General features: G+C 33.8%; 1 protein-coding gene across 1 annotated transcript; it reads left to right on the top strand.

Moving 5' to 3' along the window:
• The first annotated feature begins 967 nt into the window (after positions 1-967).
• Positions 968-4,269, top strand: LOC134694260 (uncharacterized). Its single transcript, XM_063555263.1, has 2 exons — positions 968-1,301; positions 3,830-4,269. Exons 1-2 carry the CDS (start codon positions 968-970, stop codon positions 4,267-4,269), a joined length of 774 nt encoding a protein of 257 aa, XP_063411333.1.
• Positions 4,270-16,394: the final 12,125 nt, after the last annotated feature.

A 16,394-nucleotide genomic window follows, 5' to 3' on the forward strand; every position in this document is an offset into this window, starting at 1 on the left:
ACTGTTGTCAGCGTAACACTTCTCATCTAACAGTTACAGATTCTGACATATTGATTTTAGGACACATTTCTAGACATATATGTTAAAATTCTTGCCCATACAAGATTGCAGTTAGTCAAAGTAGGCTATTTTCAGAAATAAACATGTGGCTATGTAATGTATTATACACATAAGCAATCCGGGAGATAGGACACATTTACTATAATTGTAAATATGAAGGTCTTTCGGGAGTTTAAAGTATTCTATAAGAAGATGTTACATATGAGCGCCTTTCATAAGACAACTCTCCATCCAAGTCACAGTTGTAAATGAAAAACCATTAGAGGTCATTGTATGGTCTTCAACACGGACCTTTGACTCACACCTAACAGTACGCGATAAAGGGCACAACAAATAACTAGTGTAAAACAATTCAAACGGGAAAACCAACGGGATAATCTATATAAAAAAACAAGAAACGAGAAAAACTTTGAACATCATCAACAAACGACAACTACTGAACATCAGGTTTAGACTCAGACGATTCTGAGCTTGACATATTGAGATATTGGCAAATCATTGTTTGAGACGATCTTTGAGGGTTGCTGTCTTACATTTTGTAGTTCGTTTCCTTTTTCGGTTGCTGTCTCATTGACGTATATCCAATATATAATTTTATTCAATTTTATTTGTGGACTTCAGCCCGTGTCTTTTTTCTTTTATTTTCTTTTTATTTATTATTATTTTCAGTTTCGTGAGAGGTCTCTGAACTGAAAAGATATGAATAGTTCATTTACAAGGTTGATTCTTATCGAAACTTTCAGTACGAGATAAATACTTTTAGAGTTCATACCACAACTTATCTACTGAAATGATTCGCTCAATGTGTCTCAGTTTTGTTTTTCTCTGTTTTACAATAAGCCATGTTTACGGAAAACTGGAAAACGACAGAATTGATTTAAAAATCATTTATAAAGAAATGTTAGAAATGCGAGAAACAGTTCAGAAATTAGATAATGTCGTTCAGCAACAAAGTGCCCGGATATACGATCTAGAAACAACAGTTACCATCCAAAGAAACCATATTCAAGTTTTAATGACTGATAAGAAAACTGACATAGAATATCGAAATAAACTGGAACGTCGTTTGAAAGTGATTGAAAATCATTTTGTTGTGAGACATTCCGATCCGAAGGAGTATGGTGTGAAAAGCAGTACTATTTCTAAACACAAAAATGTGGATCAGCAGGAAAATACGGATTACAAAAGTGGAATTATGAAAGAACCGGTTAATCCTAAATTGAATGCAATTTCTCGGAAAGGTAAGATTACCTTTTAGGTTACCTTTATTTTGATACGAGGTATACATTGTTATTGTTGATTAAAGACTGAAAACTTTTATGTTTATTACAGTACATAATAAACTTATTTTCAAATGGAATAAAAAAAACAGAAAATATAATGATTCTGAACATTAAATTGTGATGTATTTGAAGATGCTGCCGGTTCGTTATTCGATATTAAAAATTTAGTTGAAAATCAAAAAAAAAAGAAATACTTAATAATTTTCATAGTTAAGAGGATTGATAAGATACGTAGAAAATCGTTTAATGACCTCTTCTAACTGCCGTAAATTCTAAACCCTTTTTTAACTGGCATATTTGTCTTTATGTAAAACGGATTTTTGTCAATAAAAGAACTTCGAAGGTGAACATTTATATATGATATTTTTTAAGACAAAAAGTAAAACCGATCACGCTAAAACATTTTAGAACATAAATAGAAATAGTTATGAAAAGCCCAAGAGAGAAATATATAGTGAAAATCTGAGACCGCTTAAATGAGGGTGAAACCCCCCTGGTCTTTCAAAGTCCATAACATTCAATTAAATCATAGACTCTGTATAATGGTATATCTAAAGGTAGAATCAGAAGGATTTCCCATAATAATTTCATCTTCGATGTCTACGGAGGGTTAAGATTGTCACTATTTAGCTAAAAATTGTCAACATTTCAGGATAAAGGGCACAGGGCAATGGTGAGAGCTCCCTGATCTCTCAATCTTTCTAATATTATGCAGACATTTAGTAAATCGGTAGATACAAATGTGACTAAAAAAAAATTGGGTACACTTCCTGTCTTCCATGTATTCCCAAAGTGTCAGTTCGATATTCAATTTATATAGTGAAAACCTACCTGAGACCGCTTAAATGAGGGTGAATCCCACCTGGTCTTTCAAAGTCTATAAAATTCAATTAAATCATAGACTCTGTAAATGTAAAGATTGTACCAAAAGGATTTCCGAAAATAATGTCATCTTCGATATCTACAGAGGGCTTTGATTGTCACTTTTCAAGTGTACCCACATTCCTTTATTTCACGTTTGTATCTACCTATATTCTAAATGTCTGCATAATATTAGAAAGATTGAAGGATCATGGGGCTCTCACCAGTGCTCTGTCGCCCATTGTTCTGAAATTTTGACAATTTTTAGATGAACATTGACAATTAACACCCTCCGTAGATATCGAAGATGACATTATTTTCGGAAATCCTTTTTATACAACCTTTATATATACAGAGTCTATGATTTACTTGAATTTATGGACTTTGAAAAACCAGGTGGGTTTCACCCTCATTTAAGCGGTCTCAGGTAGGTTTTCACTATATAATTTGAATATCCAACTAGCACTTTGGGCGCTCCGTAAACATGGAAGACTTGAAGTGTACGTAAATTCCTTTTAGTCCCGTTTGTATCTACCTATTATCTAAATGTCTACACACTATTTAAAAGATTTAAAGATCATGGGGCTCTCACCAGTGCCCTGTGTCCTTTGTTCTGAAATTTTGACAATTTCTAGATGATAAGTGACAATCAACGCCCTCCGTAGATATCGAAGATGACATTATTATCGGAAATCCTTTTTATACAACCTTTATATATACAGAGTCAATGATTTACTATGGACTTTGAAAGACCAGGTGGGTTTCACCCTCATTTAAGCGGTCTCAGGTAGGTTTTCACTATGTATTTCTGTTTTTTAGGCTTTCCATATTTATTTCCATTTATAGTTCTATATGTTTCTAGAGTGATCGGTTTTTGTTTTTGTTTTAAGAAAAATTAGATACAAAATAAAATTTTTGGCGTCGTTTTATTGATAAAAACTTATATATCATAAAGAAAAATATATATGCAACTTACTTAAGCATAAATAAGGGTTTATTTTCGAGGACAACGAAAGATTAAAACAACTTAATTTGATGGGGTAATAAGACGATTTCCTATGTATCTTTTCGCTCTTTTCAACTATAAAAATCATGCTTTTAATGTTATCAAACATTAAATTTATTTATGATTCTAAAATAAATTTGAATATCCAACCGACTGCTAGCAGCCGGTTGGATATTGAATATTGAATAACGAATAACGAACCGGCTGCTAACTTCACATACATCAAATTGTGTGGTTTTCAATTTTGTACGAGTTTGAGTTTAAAATTTGATGTTCATCGCACAAAGCGGCAGAACTCGGTCTTTACAAGAGATTTCTGTATTATTACCCTCCGAAAAATTTGAACAAATAAAAAGGAAGGCGGCCTTTATGATATTCAAAATCACTTATAATAAAAGAAACAGAAACATACGGTTTGATTAGTATTCTGTTTATTTTCGATGAGGACAGGTATTTATTAACAGTATTTTCGCAAATCCTCACATAACTATTGCTAAGTAAGCCGGAATGCCTAGTTATATGTGGTTTATGGATAACTTTGGCTGTTGACCGCATACTCGACTGATAGTGTCCGAGGTATTGATCCATATTCTTTTACTAATTTATTCTCATTTTTCAGAACGTCTACTTTTACCAACAGATAACATAGACAGCGATGGGTTTGTTGCGTTCTATTCCTACATGTCAAAACCAGAAATTAACCCTAGTGCTCATCTAACATTAATATACGACGTCCCTATTACAAATGTAGGAAATGGGTACAACCATGTGACTGGAATCTTCACCGCACCAACGAGTGGTATTTATGTATTCATATGGGTAACCAGAGTTTATTCCGGGGAACATTCTACCGAACTCATGATAAACAACGCCGAGTATGGGACCACCTTCCTCCGGGCAAACAATGGTGATGATGGTTCTGTAAGTGGGAATGTTGTGGCTAACATAACCAAGGGGGATTCGATCTTTGTGCGCGTCCATTCCTCATATGCCGGTACTGGATACATTCATAGTAATATACATGGTCGTCCATCATTTTCTGGCTGGCTTCTACGTTGAATTCCAATGAATATTTTGATTATTCGAAAACAAATAATTCGAAATAAAAAATATAGAAGTTAATAATAGTTTTTGATTAGATCGCACTGATGCAAAGACTTTCTTATCACGGAAGACAGACACTTTTCAATAATATTGCTTTGATTAAATGAGTCTAAGACGTCTTATGATTCTAAATAATACAATTTTTTTTTTAAATTGGTCAACTACACAAATGAAGGCAACAAAGTATATTTGTTCAAATACAGAGATGAATAAATAAAGGCAACAGTAGTATACCGTTGTTCGAAATTCATAAATCGATTGAGAAAAAAATAAATCCAGGTTTGAAGCTAAAACTGAGGGAAATGCATCAAATATAAGAGGAGAACTGAGACACAACAGATACACAACATTAAAATTAAACACACACAGAAAGATACCAAATAGGATATTCAAACACGGAAATCGGAAATAAACCGACAATGCCATGTCAAAAAAGTAAAATTTACCAAAAGACTTAACTCAGTTACTATATGTAGAGAACACAACATAGAAAACTAAAGATTGAGCAACACAAACCCTACGAAAGATCTTAAAATATTTAGGTGCTTCGGAGGGGTAAGCAGATCGTGCTCAATGTGTATAAAGATCATAAAATTCGGAAATAAACAATAACAGATAATCGTACGTACGAAGTTCAATAATTAACAAAACGTTTACTATTAAGTTTACTAACGTCACTATTAAGTTTTAAACTTACACACATAGATATAGGAAGATGTGGTGTGAGTGCCAATGAGACAACTCTCTATCCAAATGACAATTTATAAAAGTAAACCATTATAGGTCAATGAACGGACTTCAACAATGTTTGCTTGTGTGTGGTTAAGAAACATATTCCCTGCACAATATAATCTAAACATTTTCAAACGTTAACCAATGGTTGAAGATGACTGGCATTTCTACCGGGAATCAATTTTGGACAAACGACTTCCTCCATGTACCAAATGATACTTTTCGGTAAGACCCATCAAATATTATATTAGGACGATTTGGCTATCATTCAGATTTGGTTAAAACATTTTAAAAAAACACGTTTGGCAATTGTATTCGTTCGAAGCGCTTTTCTAGATTTACCTTCATCAGGACCGCTGAAAACTAAATATTTAAAAGTCGACGAAGTATAAGTGGAAACAAGTCATTACGTACCCTGACCATTTCGTACCTCTGCCATTTCGTAACCAAATATGCCATTTCGTACCCAAAATTTACCATTTCGAACCTACGAAAAAACAAATCGTACCCAATGGGCCAAATTCATCTACCATTTCGTACCTCATGGACTTAATACATGTAAGCTATTTCGTATCATATTTTTGTATAGATTTTCATGATTTTAATGGGTTTTTTTGGGAGGGAAATTTCTGTAAGCCGCCTTCTACGTCTCTGTGAATGCCGTGTGTATGTTCCTGATTCTCACTAGAGACATTATGAATAGAGATAGGTGCAAAATGCCTTCACTTTCCTTGTATGATAAACGATAATCAATAGGCATTCAAATGTTAAAAAATTATTTCCACCTTAATTTTCAATAACAGTTACACAATAGTTGCTATAAAAGGTTCAAATTTAGTGCAAATTATCTCGAGCATAGACATTCTCTTGTTTGCAATTTTGGCATTAAAGTATTGTTATTATTAGTGCTTTCTTTTTGTATTGTTTTAGCAACAATTATGTCATAGGGAAGAAACGTTGACAGAAAAAAAAACAATAAATGAACCAAGTATAACATTTTTAAATTGGTAAAAGTAAATTAAATAGTCCTCAGTCCGAATCCGGGACATTTTTTTTTTTATCACTTCTTTTCTATTTTCTTGTTTTAAGATGACAAAATAGAGATTGAGCATTGTCATTGCTATTTAAAATACGTAATGTTTTTTTATAAGTATTTGAAGTCACGTTCGTCACGATATATTTAAAATTGCATGCATGTGCGCATGCACTAAACATGTTTAGTGTTATTTAAGTAAGTGTACATGCATATATTGATATCTAATGAATTTATGAAAATTTTAAGAGTTCATCATAAATCTATCATGTGTAATGCCATTTGCACAAGTACTTGTTTGTATTTCAAATAATACTAGGACAAAATTAATAAAAAGGCATCAGAGATAAATATAGATGTCGTGCCGTGTCCTGAATTTGTAAATTAATTTAGATAAACAAAATTACAATAACATGGATAGTCATAATAATTTGCTAAGTCTTCATTGAATTTTACAAGTTTAATTTTACTCAAAAGTACATTGTATTTGATTTTCAAGTCGTCAAACTGGTATGAAGGAATCAATGATTGAGATTTGTGAGAGCAGAGCCGTGGTGTAGTGGTTAGAGGATCGTACTACTGATACAAAGGTTTCTGGTTCGATCCTCGTTCCAGGAACTGAATTTTCGGCTCTCACTGACACCATTTGCGATTATGATCTTGATGTAACGATGAAAGTCCGTCGGAAGGGGACAATACATTGCTGACTCGTGCTAAATGAGAGCCATATCTCTTGCACGTTAAATTCAACCTTGTAGATTTCTAAAAAAAGAGCAGGCTGATGCCGCTATAGGGAGCCCTTGTACCCGCAAAGTGGAGAGGGTTTGAAATAAGTTGTAATAACTTGTTTCCCAATCCACTTTCAATAAATATGTTTAAACTTATAAATTATGAATATCAATAATGCGGTCATTTTTATAAATTTCCTGTTTGAAAAACTATGGATTTTCTTATCCCAGGCAAAGATTACCTTATCTATATTTGGCACAACTTTTTGTAATTTTTGGTCCTCAATGATTTTCAACTTTGTATTTGTTTGGCTTTATAAATATATTGATACGAGTGTCACTGATGAGTCTTATGTAGACGAAACGCGCGACTGGCGTACTAAATTATAATCCTGATAACTTTGATAATTATTTATTAAAATGACTGTCCACTAGACAAACATTAGAAATGACGGTAGTGATGGTGAATTGATTATGATATAGAAAGATGTGGTATGAGTGCCAATGAGACAACTCTCCATCCAAATTTATAAAAGTAAATCATTATAGGTCAATGTACGGCCTTTAACACGGAGCCTTGGATTACACCGAACTACAAGCTATTAAGGGCCCCAAAATTACAAGTGTAAAACCATCCAAACGGGAAAATCAACGGTCTAATCTATATAAAAAAACAAGAAACGAGACAAACGTTTAAATTAAATAAACAAATGACAACTACTGTACATCAGATTCCTAACTTAGGACAACGGGAAACATTAAAAACCCATGATAATTCCCAGAAAAAAAGAAGAAGAAGGTGGTGAATAAACTAAGAATTCACATACACAAATTGTCCCTCTAGGATCAGTCACTTGAGGGTGTAAATGTAGTTTGATTGTATATTCTGTCCGGTTAGACTCCTAGTTGTGTACCGCAAGAGGCTTTGATTGTACATTCTGTCCGGACAGTCTCCTAGTTGTGTGCTGCAAGAAGGTTAAGGTTCAATTCCTGGACAGGTCAAACAAAAATTTTAATACAGTTTTTAAATATTTTTTAAATGGGTTAGTTCCCAAAGCCTAGTCAAATCAGGCGTTAAATTAGTCCACGATACAAAAACGTGCTCAGTTAATTGTCGTCAGGTTGAGTGAAAATTTGCACACTAGCACCAAGCAAGGTTCATGATATAGCATATTAGATTATATGTCTGTAACAATTGCCAACGAACGTAAAGTATCAGATCTGTCACACAAATTGTAATTCACCAGATGGTTTCCTAGCAAAGGTATTAAAGCACAGTAATCCAGGAATTTAATGTCCTTTTATAAGCTACTCTTTTTTTCGAAGATAAACGTAGATTGATTTGTTAAATACTTAGTTCCCTATTCTTTTCATATCTTTTAGAAATATTAGCGGACTATACGCCCCTCTTAACCCGCCGCTAATGTATCCCCGCCCCATTCCCATGGGATCATTGTTTATTAAAGATTTGTAAGGTCATATATAAGTGTAACCGTTAGGGCAACTATAGTAGCGACAATACATTTGTTATGACCAATCTACTATTGTACTCACAAATTGGTTAGCTACACGGTCTTTTTCTTTTTATCAACATAAACAGAAATTGGATTTAAATTTACGCGCCGATTCAGTCCAATCACGTTTGGAATATTTAAATAATCTCCCTTTAATTGAATGAGAATTTTCACTGAAAACAAAAGTAATTTTAAGTTACCTCGGTTGATAAATAACAAAAGACACAGTTTTTGTTTTTAAACAAACTGGACAGGTAAGTTTCATCAAACAATTATATTCAAAATAGAAACGTAAAACTTCTAATGATAAAGATGACAATACAAATCGTTTGTTTACGTCGGTAACAAAGGGTAATTATAGTAGCTTACAAACCACAATTTCGATAATAACACATAATAAGTGTGTATGTTATGATTATTTGAAAACTACATGCAAAGGCATTTTGAAGTGTTTTTATATTTAATTGAGATACTTAATTGTCTTGATCTTCTTTTTTTTAGCCACGGCGTTGTCTGTTTATTTTCTATCTATGCATTTGAATGTTCCTCTGTACGGTATCTTTCGCCCTTCATTTGTAGTATACTGACATTTTAAAGCCAAACGTTATTCGTTTCTGCATTATGATGAAAAGAAATTGGGACATATAATGAACACGCTAACAATAAAGCTGTGTTCATATACCAATTTTTCTTTTGAATTTGCTTATACTAGTTACTTCACATCAAAAGTGACAGTGTTAGTCTCTGATAAATACGAATCGATATTGTTGATATTTCTCTAGACCAAAGACACTCATGCACGGAATACCCTCCCGTGTCTTAGGCGCTACTAAAGGGTATATATATACCAAATGACACATAAATTAACATCTAAATGGCTCTTTAGGTAACCGTACGGCCTTCAACAATGAGCAAAGCCCATACCGCAAAGTCAGCTATAAAAGGCTCCGAAATGACAATTTAAAGCAATTCAAACGAGAAAAGTAACGGCCTGATTTATTTACCAAAGAAAAGAACATAAAAAATATGTAACACATAAACAAACGACAACCAATGAATTATAGGTTCCAACATTTGGACAGTTACATTCATAAAGAACGTGGCGTGGTTAAACATGTTAACGGCATTCCCTCACCCCTTCTAACCTGAGATAGTGGTATAGGTTTTGCTGTTATATTTGTTTTCTCGTGGTGTTTTGTCTGTTGCTTGGTCCGTTCCTGTGTGTGTTGCGTTTCGGTGTTGTGTCGTTGTTCTCCTCTTATATTTAATGCGTTTCCCTCTGTTTTAGTTTGCTACCCCGATTTTGTTTTTTGTCCATGGATATATGAGTTTAGAACAGCGGTATACTACTGTTGCCTTTATTTATCACCACCGGACCGGAATCTCTGCTGGTGGACAATCTGTCCCCGAGGATTCTACAGTCCGGTAGCCTAACAGCACGAAAACTAGTAGAACAAATAATATTATACTGGATGACACGACGCCCAGGATAAAAAGGTGTCAATCGGCTGTTGTCAAGGACACAACAACACCGATTTTATCAGGTGTCCCCAGGATCATCTTAAATGATGTTATGAAAATGACACATGTGCAGTCTTCTGAATCCTCATTGTACTATAAAAATTCAGACAAGTTTGAATATATTCGGCCGTGTACTGTTCAACTTTCAGATATTTTAGATTTCAATGACAACCATCAATATAGCCCTATTTCCAAATGTAACCGTAAAAATTGTAAAACCTGTGATATACTAATAACGGATACCCACTTTCAAAGTAATTTGACCACCAAAAATTACAATACACATAGCCATGAGGATTTGCCTCCAATATTGTTTACGGTATTGAATGTACTCTGTGTGGATTGATCTACGTCGGGGAAACTCGACAAAGACTCAATTTTAGGATGAATGATCATCGGTCAAATGTTAATGATCCTAATAACAACAAATTTCTCTATACACATTTTAATCAGCATGACCATTCTATTGTTTCAATGAAAGTCCGGATTATAGAGAAAATATATCATCCAACAAATGACCCAATATTGAGTACACCATATCGTTTACAAAGAGAAGACTTTTGGATTAGAGAATTGGGAACAGCTATTCCCTATGGATGCAATGACAAAATTGATGGTGTAGGTATTTTATCTAGTCCCAGGTGTAGAACTGTCAATACATTAAAATTATTTAATACTTCTGCTCGACGAAATAGAAGTCATGGTCACAGAAAATATAAACCACCTGCTGTACACACCGTGACAATTGATAGTCTATTAACGTCTGTTCAAAAACCTTTAGGAATTCATCATATTAGAACTAAATTATACTCCATTCCATTGTCAAAACTTTCTTTACTATTTCAAGATGCCAAAAATACTTCCGTTACTGATTCTCGTTCTGTTTTGTATAGATTAGTTGCAATTATCATGGACATAGCTAACCATAGACTATTCAAACCAGTATTGACTACATCCAATAGTGAGGAAAAACGTTACTTTTTTAAGGTAGAATTCGCCAATAAAGGTTTAGATGCTGTAAATATTGGCAATATTTTCCATAAAAAATCTGTACAAAAAACTATACTTGATTACTTCAAAAATAAAGCTACACCTGTTATTTCTTATACTTACACCAAGCCTATTGCATCAAAGATTTTCAACCACAAGAGAGTTTTAGAGGCTTTTAATCTCAAAGATACAAAATCCAAGCCTCCGGATTGCTCATGTGCATCTTCTCAATACAATTATAGTCCAGCTGGTCATATTATTACTGGTGACCTTGGTATTGTTACCAATGAACAACTAAGAGAGTTGCTAGCCAAGGGACCAAAGTATAGAATCCCCCAGCCTATCAACTGGAAAAAGAATTTCAAGTTACTGATGGATGCAGTTGAGGACTATGCAAGAACATGGGTAAAGCGCGAACCAGACGAACCCGAACTGGACACTTTGTCTGAATGGATCAAAGCTATTCGATCATGCATTCAGAGGCGCATGCAAAAACTACGATGTAATATGAGTACTAGAGTTTCTAACCCTTTCAAGAATCCGGAGGTTGTGGATGCTTTATCTTCTTTGCAAGACAAATATGTCGTTGTTCCGGCAGATAAAGCCTCCAATAATATTGTCTTCATATGTAAAAAACATTATTTGCAATGTCTCACTACAGAGCTTGGAATTGATAAAACTACTGGTAATCCTACATATTCTTTAACATCATTTACCAAGGATGATATTTTACAAAAACATAAATCTGTCCTTCTTTCTTTTGGTATCAACATCAAAGAAAACGAAGAAAACTTGCCCTCATTATACTGGATACCTAAATTACACCATATAAAGAACGATACATAGCTGGGTCTTCAAAATGTTCGACTAAACATCTTTCTAAAGTATTCTTTCTACAGTAAAAGATGGGCTGCAAAAATATTGTGAGGAGATATATTCTACCAGTGGTGTTAACCAGATGTGGATTCTCAAAAATTCGAAAGATCTACTGCTTAACCTTCGATCACAATCTTTGCAATTTTGCAGCAACATAAAAATTTTGATTTTTCTACGCTATATACTACTATTCCCCATGCTCAGTTGAAAGATCGACTTCACCATCTCATAAAACAGAGCTTTTTCTATAAAAATGGGAATCGTAGATACAAATTTCTTGTTTTGGGATACAATAATTCATATTTTGTAAAGAATCACACTGAATCTTCCAAAAAATATACTGAAGATGATATTATTAAAATGGTGGACTTTTTGATCGACAATATATTTGTTGAGTTTGGAGGATTTATATTTCAACAGACAGTCGGTATTCCAATGGGTACTAATTGTGCACCCCTGCTGGCTGATTTGTTTTTGTATTCGTATGAAGCAGAATTTACTCAGAACCTTCTAAAAGACAAAAAGAAAAAGCACCTTGCGAAATTCTTTAATTTTACTTTCCGATATATTGATGATGTTTTATCATTGAACAACCCATACTTCAGCCAATACTTACATCTCATATATCCCAGTGAACTTGAAATTAAGGATACTACTGATACTAGAAGGACTGCTTCATACCTTAATCTTTTCCTCAATATTAACGTAGATGGACGACTTCGAACGAAATTCTATGATAAACGGGACGATTTCAACTTCTAAATTATCAATTTCCCATTTCTTAGCAGTAACATACCCTCTGCCCCTTCGTATGGTGTTTACATATCACAATTGATACGTTATTCACGTGCTTGTTCACACTATACGGAATTCATATACAGGAGTGTGCTCCTTACGCAGAAACTGCTCCAACAAAGTTATGAGGAGGACAGATAAAAATTGACACTTCGTAAATTTTATGGACACCATCACGAATTGGTGGATCCATATGATGTCTCTTTAACCAAACTAGCTAAGGGCATTTTTACCACATGGTAGATTGTGGTTTGTCATTATGTCGTCTCATCTTTTAATTACCTAACGTGACTTATTCCCGATTGTGGCTGTTTTGCTGAATGTGAATTCGTATTACTATAAGACGTGTTTCTGTACTTGTTTATCCCAAAATTCATGTATTTAGTTTACATGTTTAATGTTATATCTGTAATTCTTATCGGATTTTGTCAAATGTGTTGACGTCTTTTTATTATATTTAGGTGTTACGGATAGAAAAAAATAGAAAAAAACGTAACGTTTGCCTTTTCGCCATCGTATGTGACGTCATTTTTTTTAATTGCGTTGACGTCTGGACTGATTCGGGTGTGTCTATGCTGTATTGAACTTAGCATCATGTATTCGGGTTTAGTTTTCTGTAATAAGTTTATACTTCAGTTTCATTATGTATATATCTTTCATATTCATTTGTTAAAATTTACTGTTTGCAATAGCATGAATCGTTCTATATAATAATGGTGTTCTTATCCCGGGCATAAAAACAATGCCGTATTTGGCAAAACCATTTCAACTTTTGATCTTCAGTGCTGTACAACTTTGTACTTTATTCACTTTCGATCTTTTATATCTGGGCGTTATGTATTCGGGTTTAGTTTTCTGTATTTAGTTAATACTTCAGTTTCATTATGTATATCTCTTTCATATTCATTTGATAAAATTTACTGTTTGCAATAGCATGAATTGTTCTATATAATAAGAATATTCTTATCCCGGGCATACAAACAATGTCGTATTTGGCAAAACCTTTTCAACTTTTGATCTTCAGTGCTGTACAACTTTGTACTTTTTTCACTTTCAAACTTTTATATCTGGGCGTCACTGGTGAGTCTTGTGTGGACAAGACGCGTTTTTGGCGTATTGAATTTTAAACCTGATGCCGTTTGTTATCTATTCATCATGTTTTTCTTTGTCTAATGTGTTCTCCTATTTATTTGTATTGTAGTCCTGTAATATTATGTTGTCATTTCAATGTAATATTTAACTTTGCCATTAAAGTGCGAGGTTTGGCATGCCATAAAACCAGGTTCAACCCACCACTTTTATTCCCCTTTAAAAGTGTCCTGTACCAAGTCAGGAAGATGGCCATTGTTATAATATTGTTCGTTTCTGTGTGTTGCATTTTAACGTTGAGTCGTTTGTGTTTTCTCTTATTTTGAGATATTGAGATAAGACGTGGCACGGTTCTTGTCTATCCCTAATTCACGTATTTGGTTTTGCTGTTATATTTGTTATTCTCGTGGTGTTTTGTCTGTTGCTTGGTCCGTTTCTGTGTGTGTTGCGTTTCGGTGTTGTGTCGTTGTTCTCCTCTTATATTTAATGCGTTTCCCTCGGTTTTAATTTGTTACCCCGATTTTGTTTTTTGTCCATGGATATATGAGTTTTGAACAGCGGTATACTACTGTTGCCTTTATGTATAACAGTACAACATAAGAACAAAACTATAAAAATCAGTAAAAAATGCCTGTAATTCAGTGGTTGTTGTTTTATAATGTGTTTTAAATTTTTTTTCTTTCATTTTTTCATATAAATAAGGCCGTTAGTTTTCTTGTTTGAATTGGTTTACATTGTCATTTCGGGGCCTTTTATAGCTAAATATGCGGTATGGACTTTGCTCATTGTTAAAGGCCTTAAGGTGACCTATAGTTGTTTACTTGTTTACTTCTGTGCCATTTTGGTCTCTTGTGGACGGTTGTCTCATTGGCAATCATACTACATCTTCTTTTTTATACTAACTCATCAGATGAATACAAAGACTAATCGGACCGGGTACTTTGTCCATTTTATAGTTGACCTTGAAATTATATATACACTTTAATTGTCGTCTTTGGTTATAAAGGTCGATTTGAACTGACAACGAAGAGCTAGTGTATATGTGTGCAACGTGCAAACATCCATTGATTTACCTTTAAACGTTTGTTTAGCTTGGAACTTTGAATACCAATAGTTATTTTACATTGGAAATGGTTAAAAACGCCTATACATGTAAATTACTTTCAACTTTTCATGCTTTACAAAGGCAGTAGTCCGTTTTTGAACTGTATAGAACCAGTCTACGATTGACAAAGGGAAGCAACTAAAAATGTTTCACAGGGTGGTAATACAAAAATGTAACAGAATGAAATCGGTCATTGGCAACTGGACTATTATAATAAGATCATTGATTTTTCATCGTTTTTTCTCTCACCGTTGTAATAAGTTTGTTTTGGAAAAAACAGGGCTGATATGCATATTACCACTTATGTTAAGATATATAATCGTAGAACTGATTTATCGTAGAATGTGTAGAAAAATCTGTCAGTTCGGAACAAATCTTAACTAAGTAAGTTATATGCCTTTCATCCCAAAGTGTAAGCATTGACATTGTTATCTAACATATGTCTTTTTTCATAAGTATCTAAAGTTCGTCACGACACATTTAAAATTGAATGCATTGGCACTTTACATGTTCAGTATATACGTATACATACATATATTGATGTATAATGAATTCATCAAAATTTTAAGAGTTTATCAAAACTATTTCTTACTCTAATTAACTGTATGTGAAAAATCTATCATGTTTAATGCCGTTTGCACAAGTACGTGTTTGTATTTCAACTAATACAAGGGACAAATTTAATAAAAGGCCTCATAGATAAATATAGATGTCGTGCCGTGGCCTGAATTTTTATATTGATTTTGATAAACAAAATTACAATAATATAAAGTCATTATAATTTGCCAAGTCATCATTGAATTTCTATTTACATCAAAAGTACATTGTATCCGATTTTCAGGTCGTCAAACTGTTATGAATGAATTAATAATTTAGATTTATGCGAGCAGATCCGTGGTATATTGGTTAGGGCATCGAACTGTTAACGCAAAGGTTCCTGGTTCGATCCTCGCTCCTGGGATACAATTTCAAGGACTGAACTTTCAACTCTCCTTTGACACCATTTGCGCCTTATGGTCTTGGGGAAAATATGATAGTCCGTCGGAAAAATGACTGACCCCTGTTAAGAGGGAGCCATATCTCTTGCAAATTAAATACACAAAACAACCAGGCTAATGCCGCTACAAGGCAGCACTCGCAACCGCAAAGTGGAAAGGGATTAATATAAGTTGTAAAAACTTTTTTCCCAATCTACTAAAAACAAATATGTTTAAACTAATAATTTAAAAAGACTGTCCACTAGACCAACATTAGAAATGACGGGAGTGATGGTGAATAAATTAATTATGTCCGGATAGTCTCCCAGTTGTGTGCCGCAAGAAGTTTGTATTGTACATTCTGTCCGGATAGTCTCTTAGTTGTGTGCCGCAAGAAGGTTAAGAGGTTATATGTTCAATTCCTGGACAGGTCAAACAAAAGGTTTTTTAGCAGTTTTTAACATTATTTTTTTCATGTTCCCAAAACCAGGTCAACTCAGGCGTTAAATTAGTCCAAGATACAAAAACGTTCTCAGTGAAATGTCTTCAGGTAGAGCACAAAACAAGGCTCATAATTTAGTATGTTAAATTATATGTCTGTAACATTTGCCAACGAACGTTAAGTATCAGATCTGTCGTTGATACGTGCGTACAGTACATTGTAAGTACTGTATTCGTTTGTGTCAAATTTTTCATAAATACATTCTTAGGTTCTAGGTT

The sequence above is a fragment of the Mytilus trossulus genome, chromosome 13 (assembly GCF_036588685.1).
Source record: "Mytilus trossulus isolate FHL-02 chromosome 13, PNRI_Mtr1.1.1.hap1, whole genome shotgun sequence".
NCBI lineage: Eukaryota > Metazoa > Mollusca > Bivalvia > Mytilida > Mytilidae > Mytilus > Mytilus trossulus.

Bases quoted from the DNA above. Each gene is read 5' to 3' on its own strand.
- LOC134694260 (XM_063555263.1), top strand. From the start codon at position 968: ATGCGAGAAACAGTTCAGAAATTAGATAATGTCGTTCAGCAACAAAGT. The intron at 1,302-3,829 runs GTAAGATTACCT...CTCATTTTTCAG, and splicing joins GAATGCAATTTCTCGGAAAG to AACGTCTACTTTTACCAACA.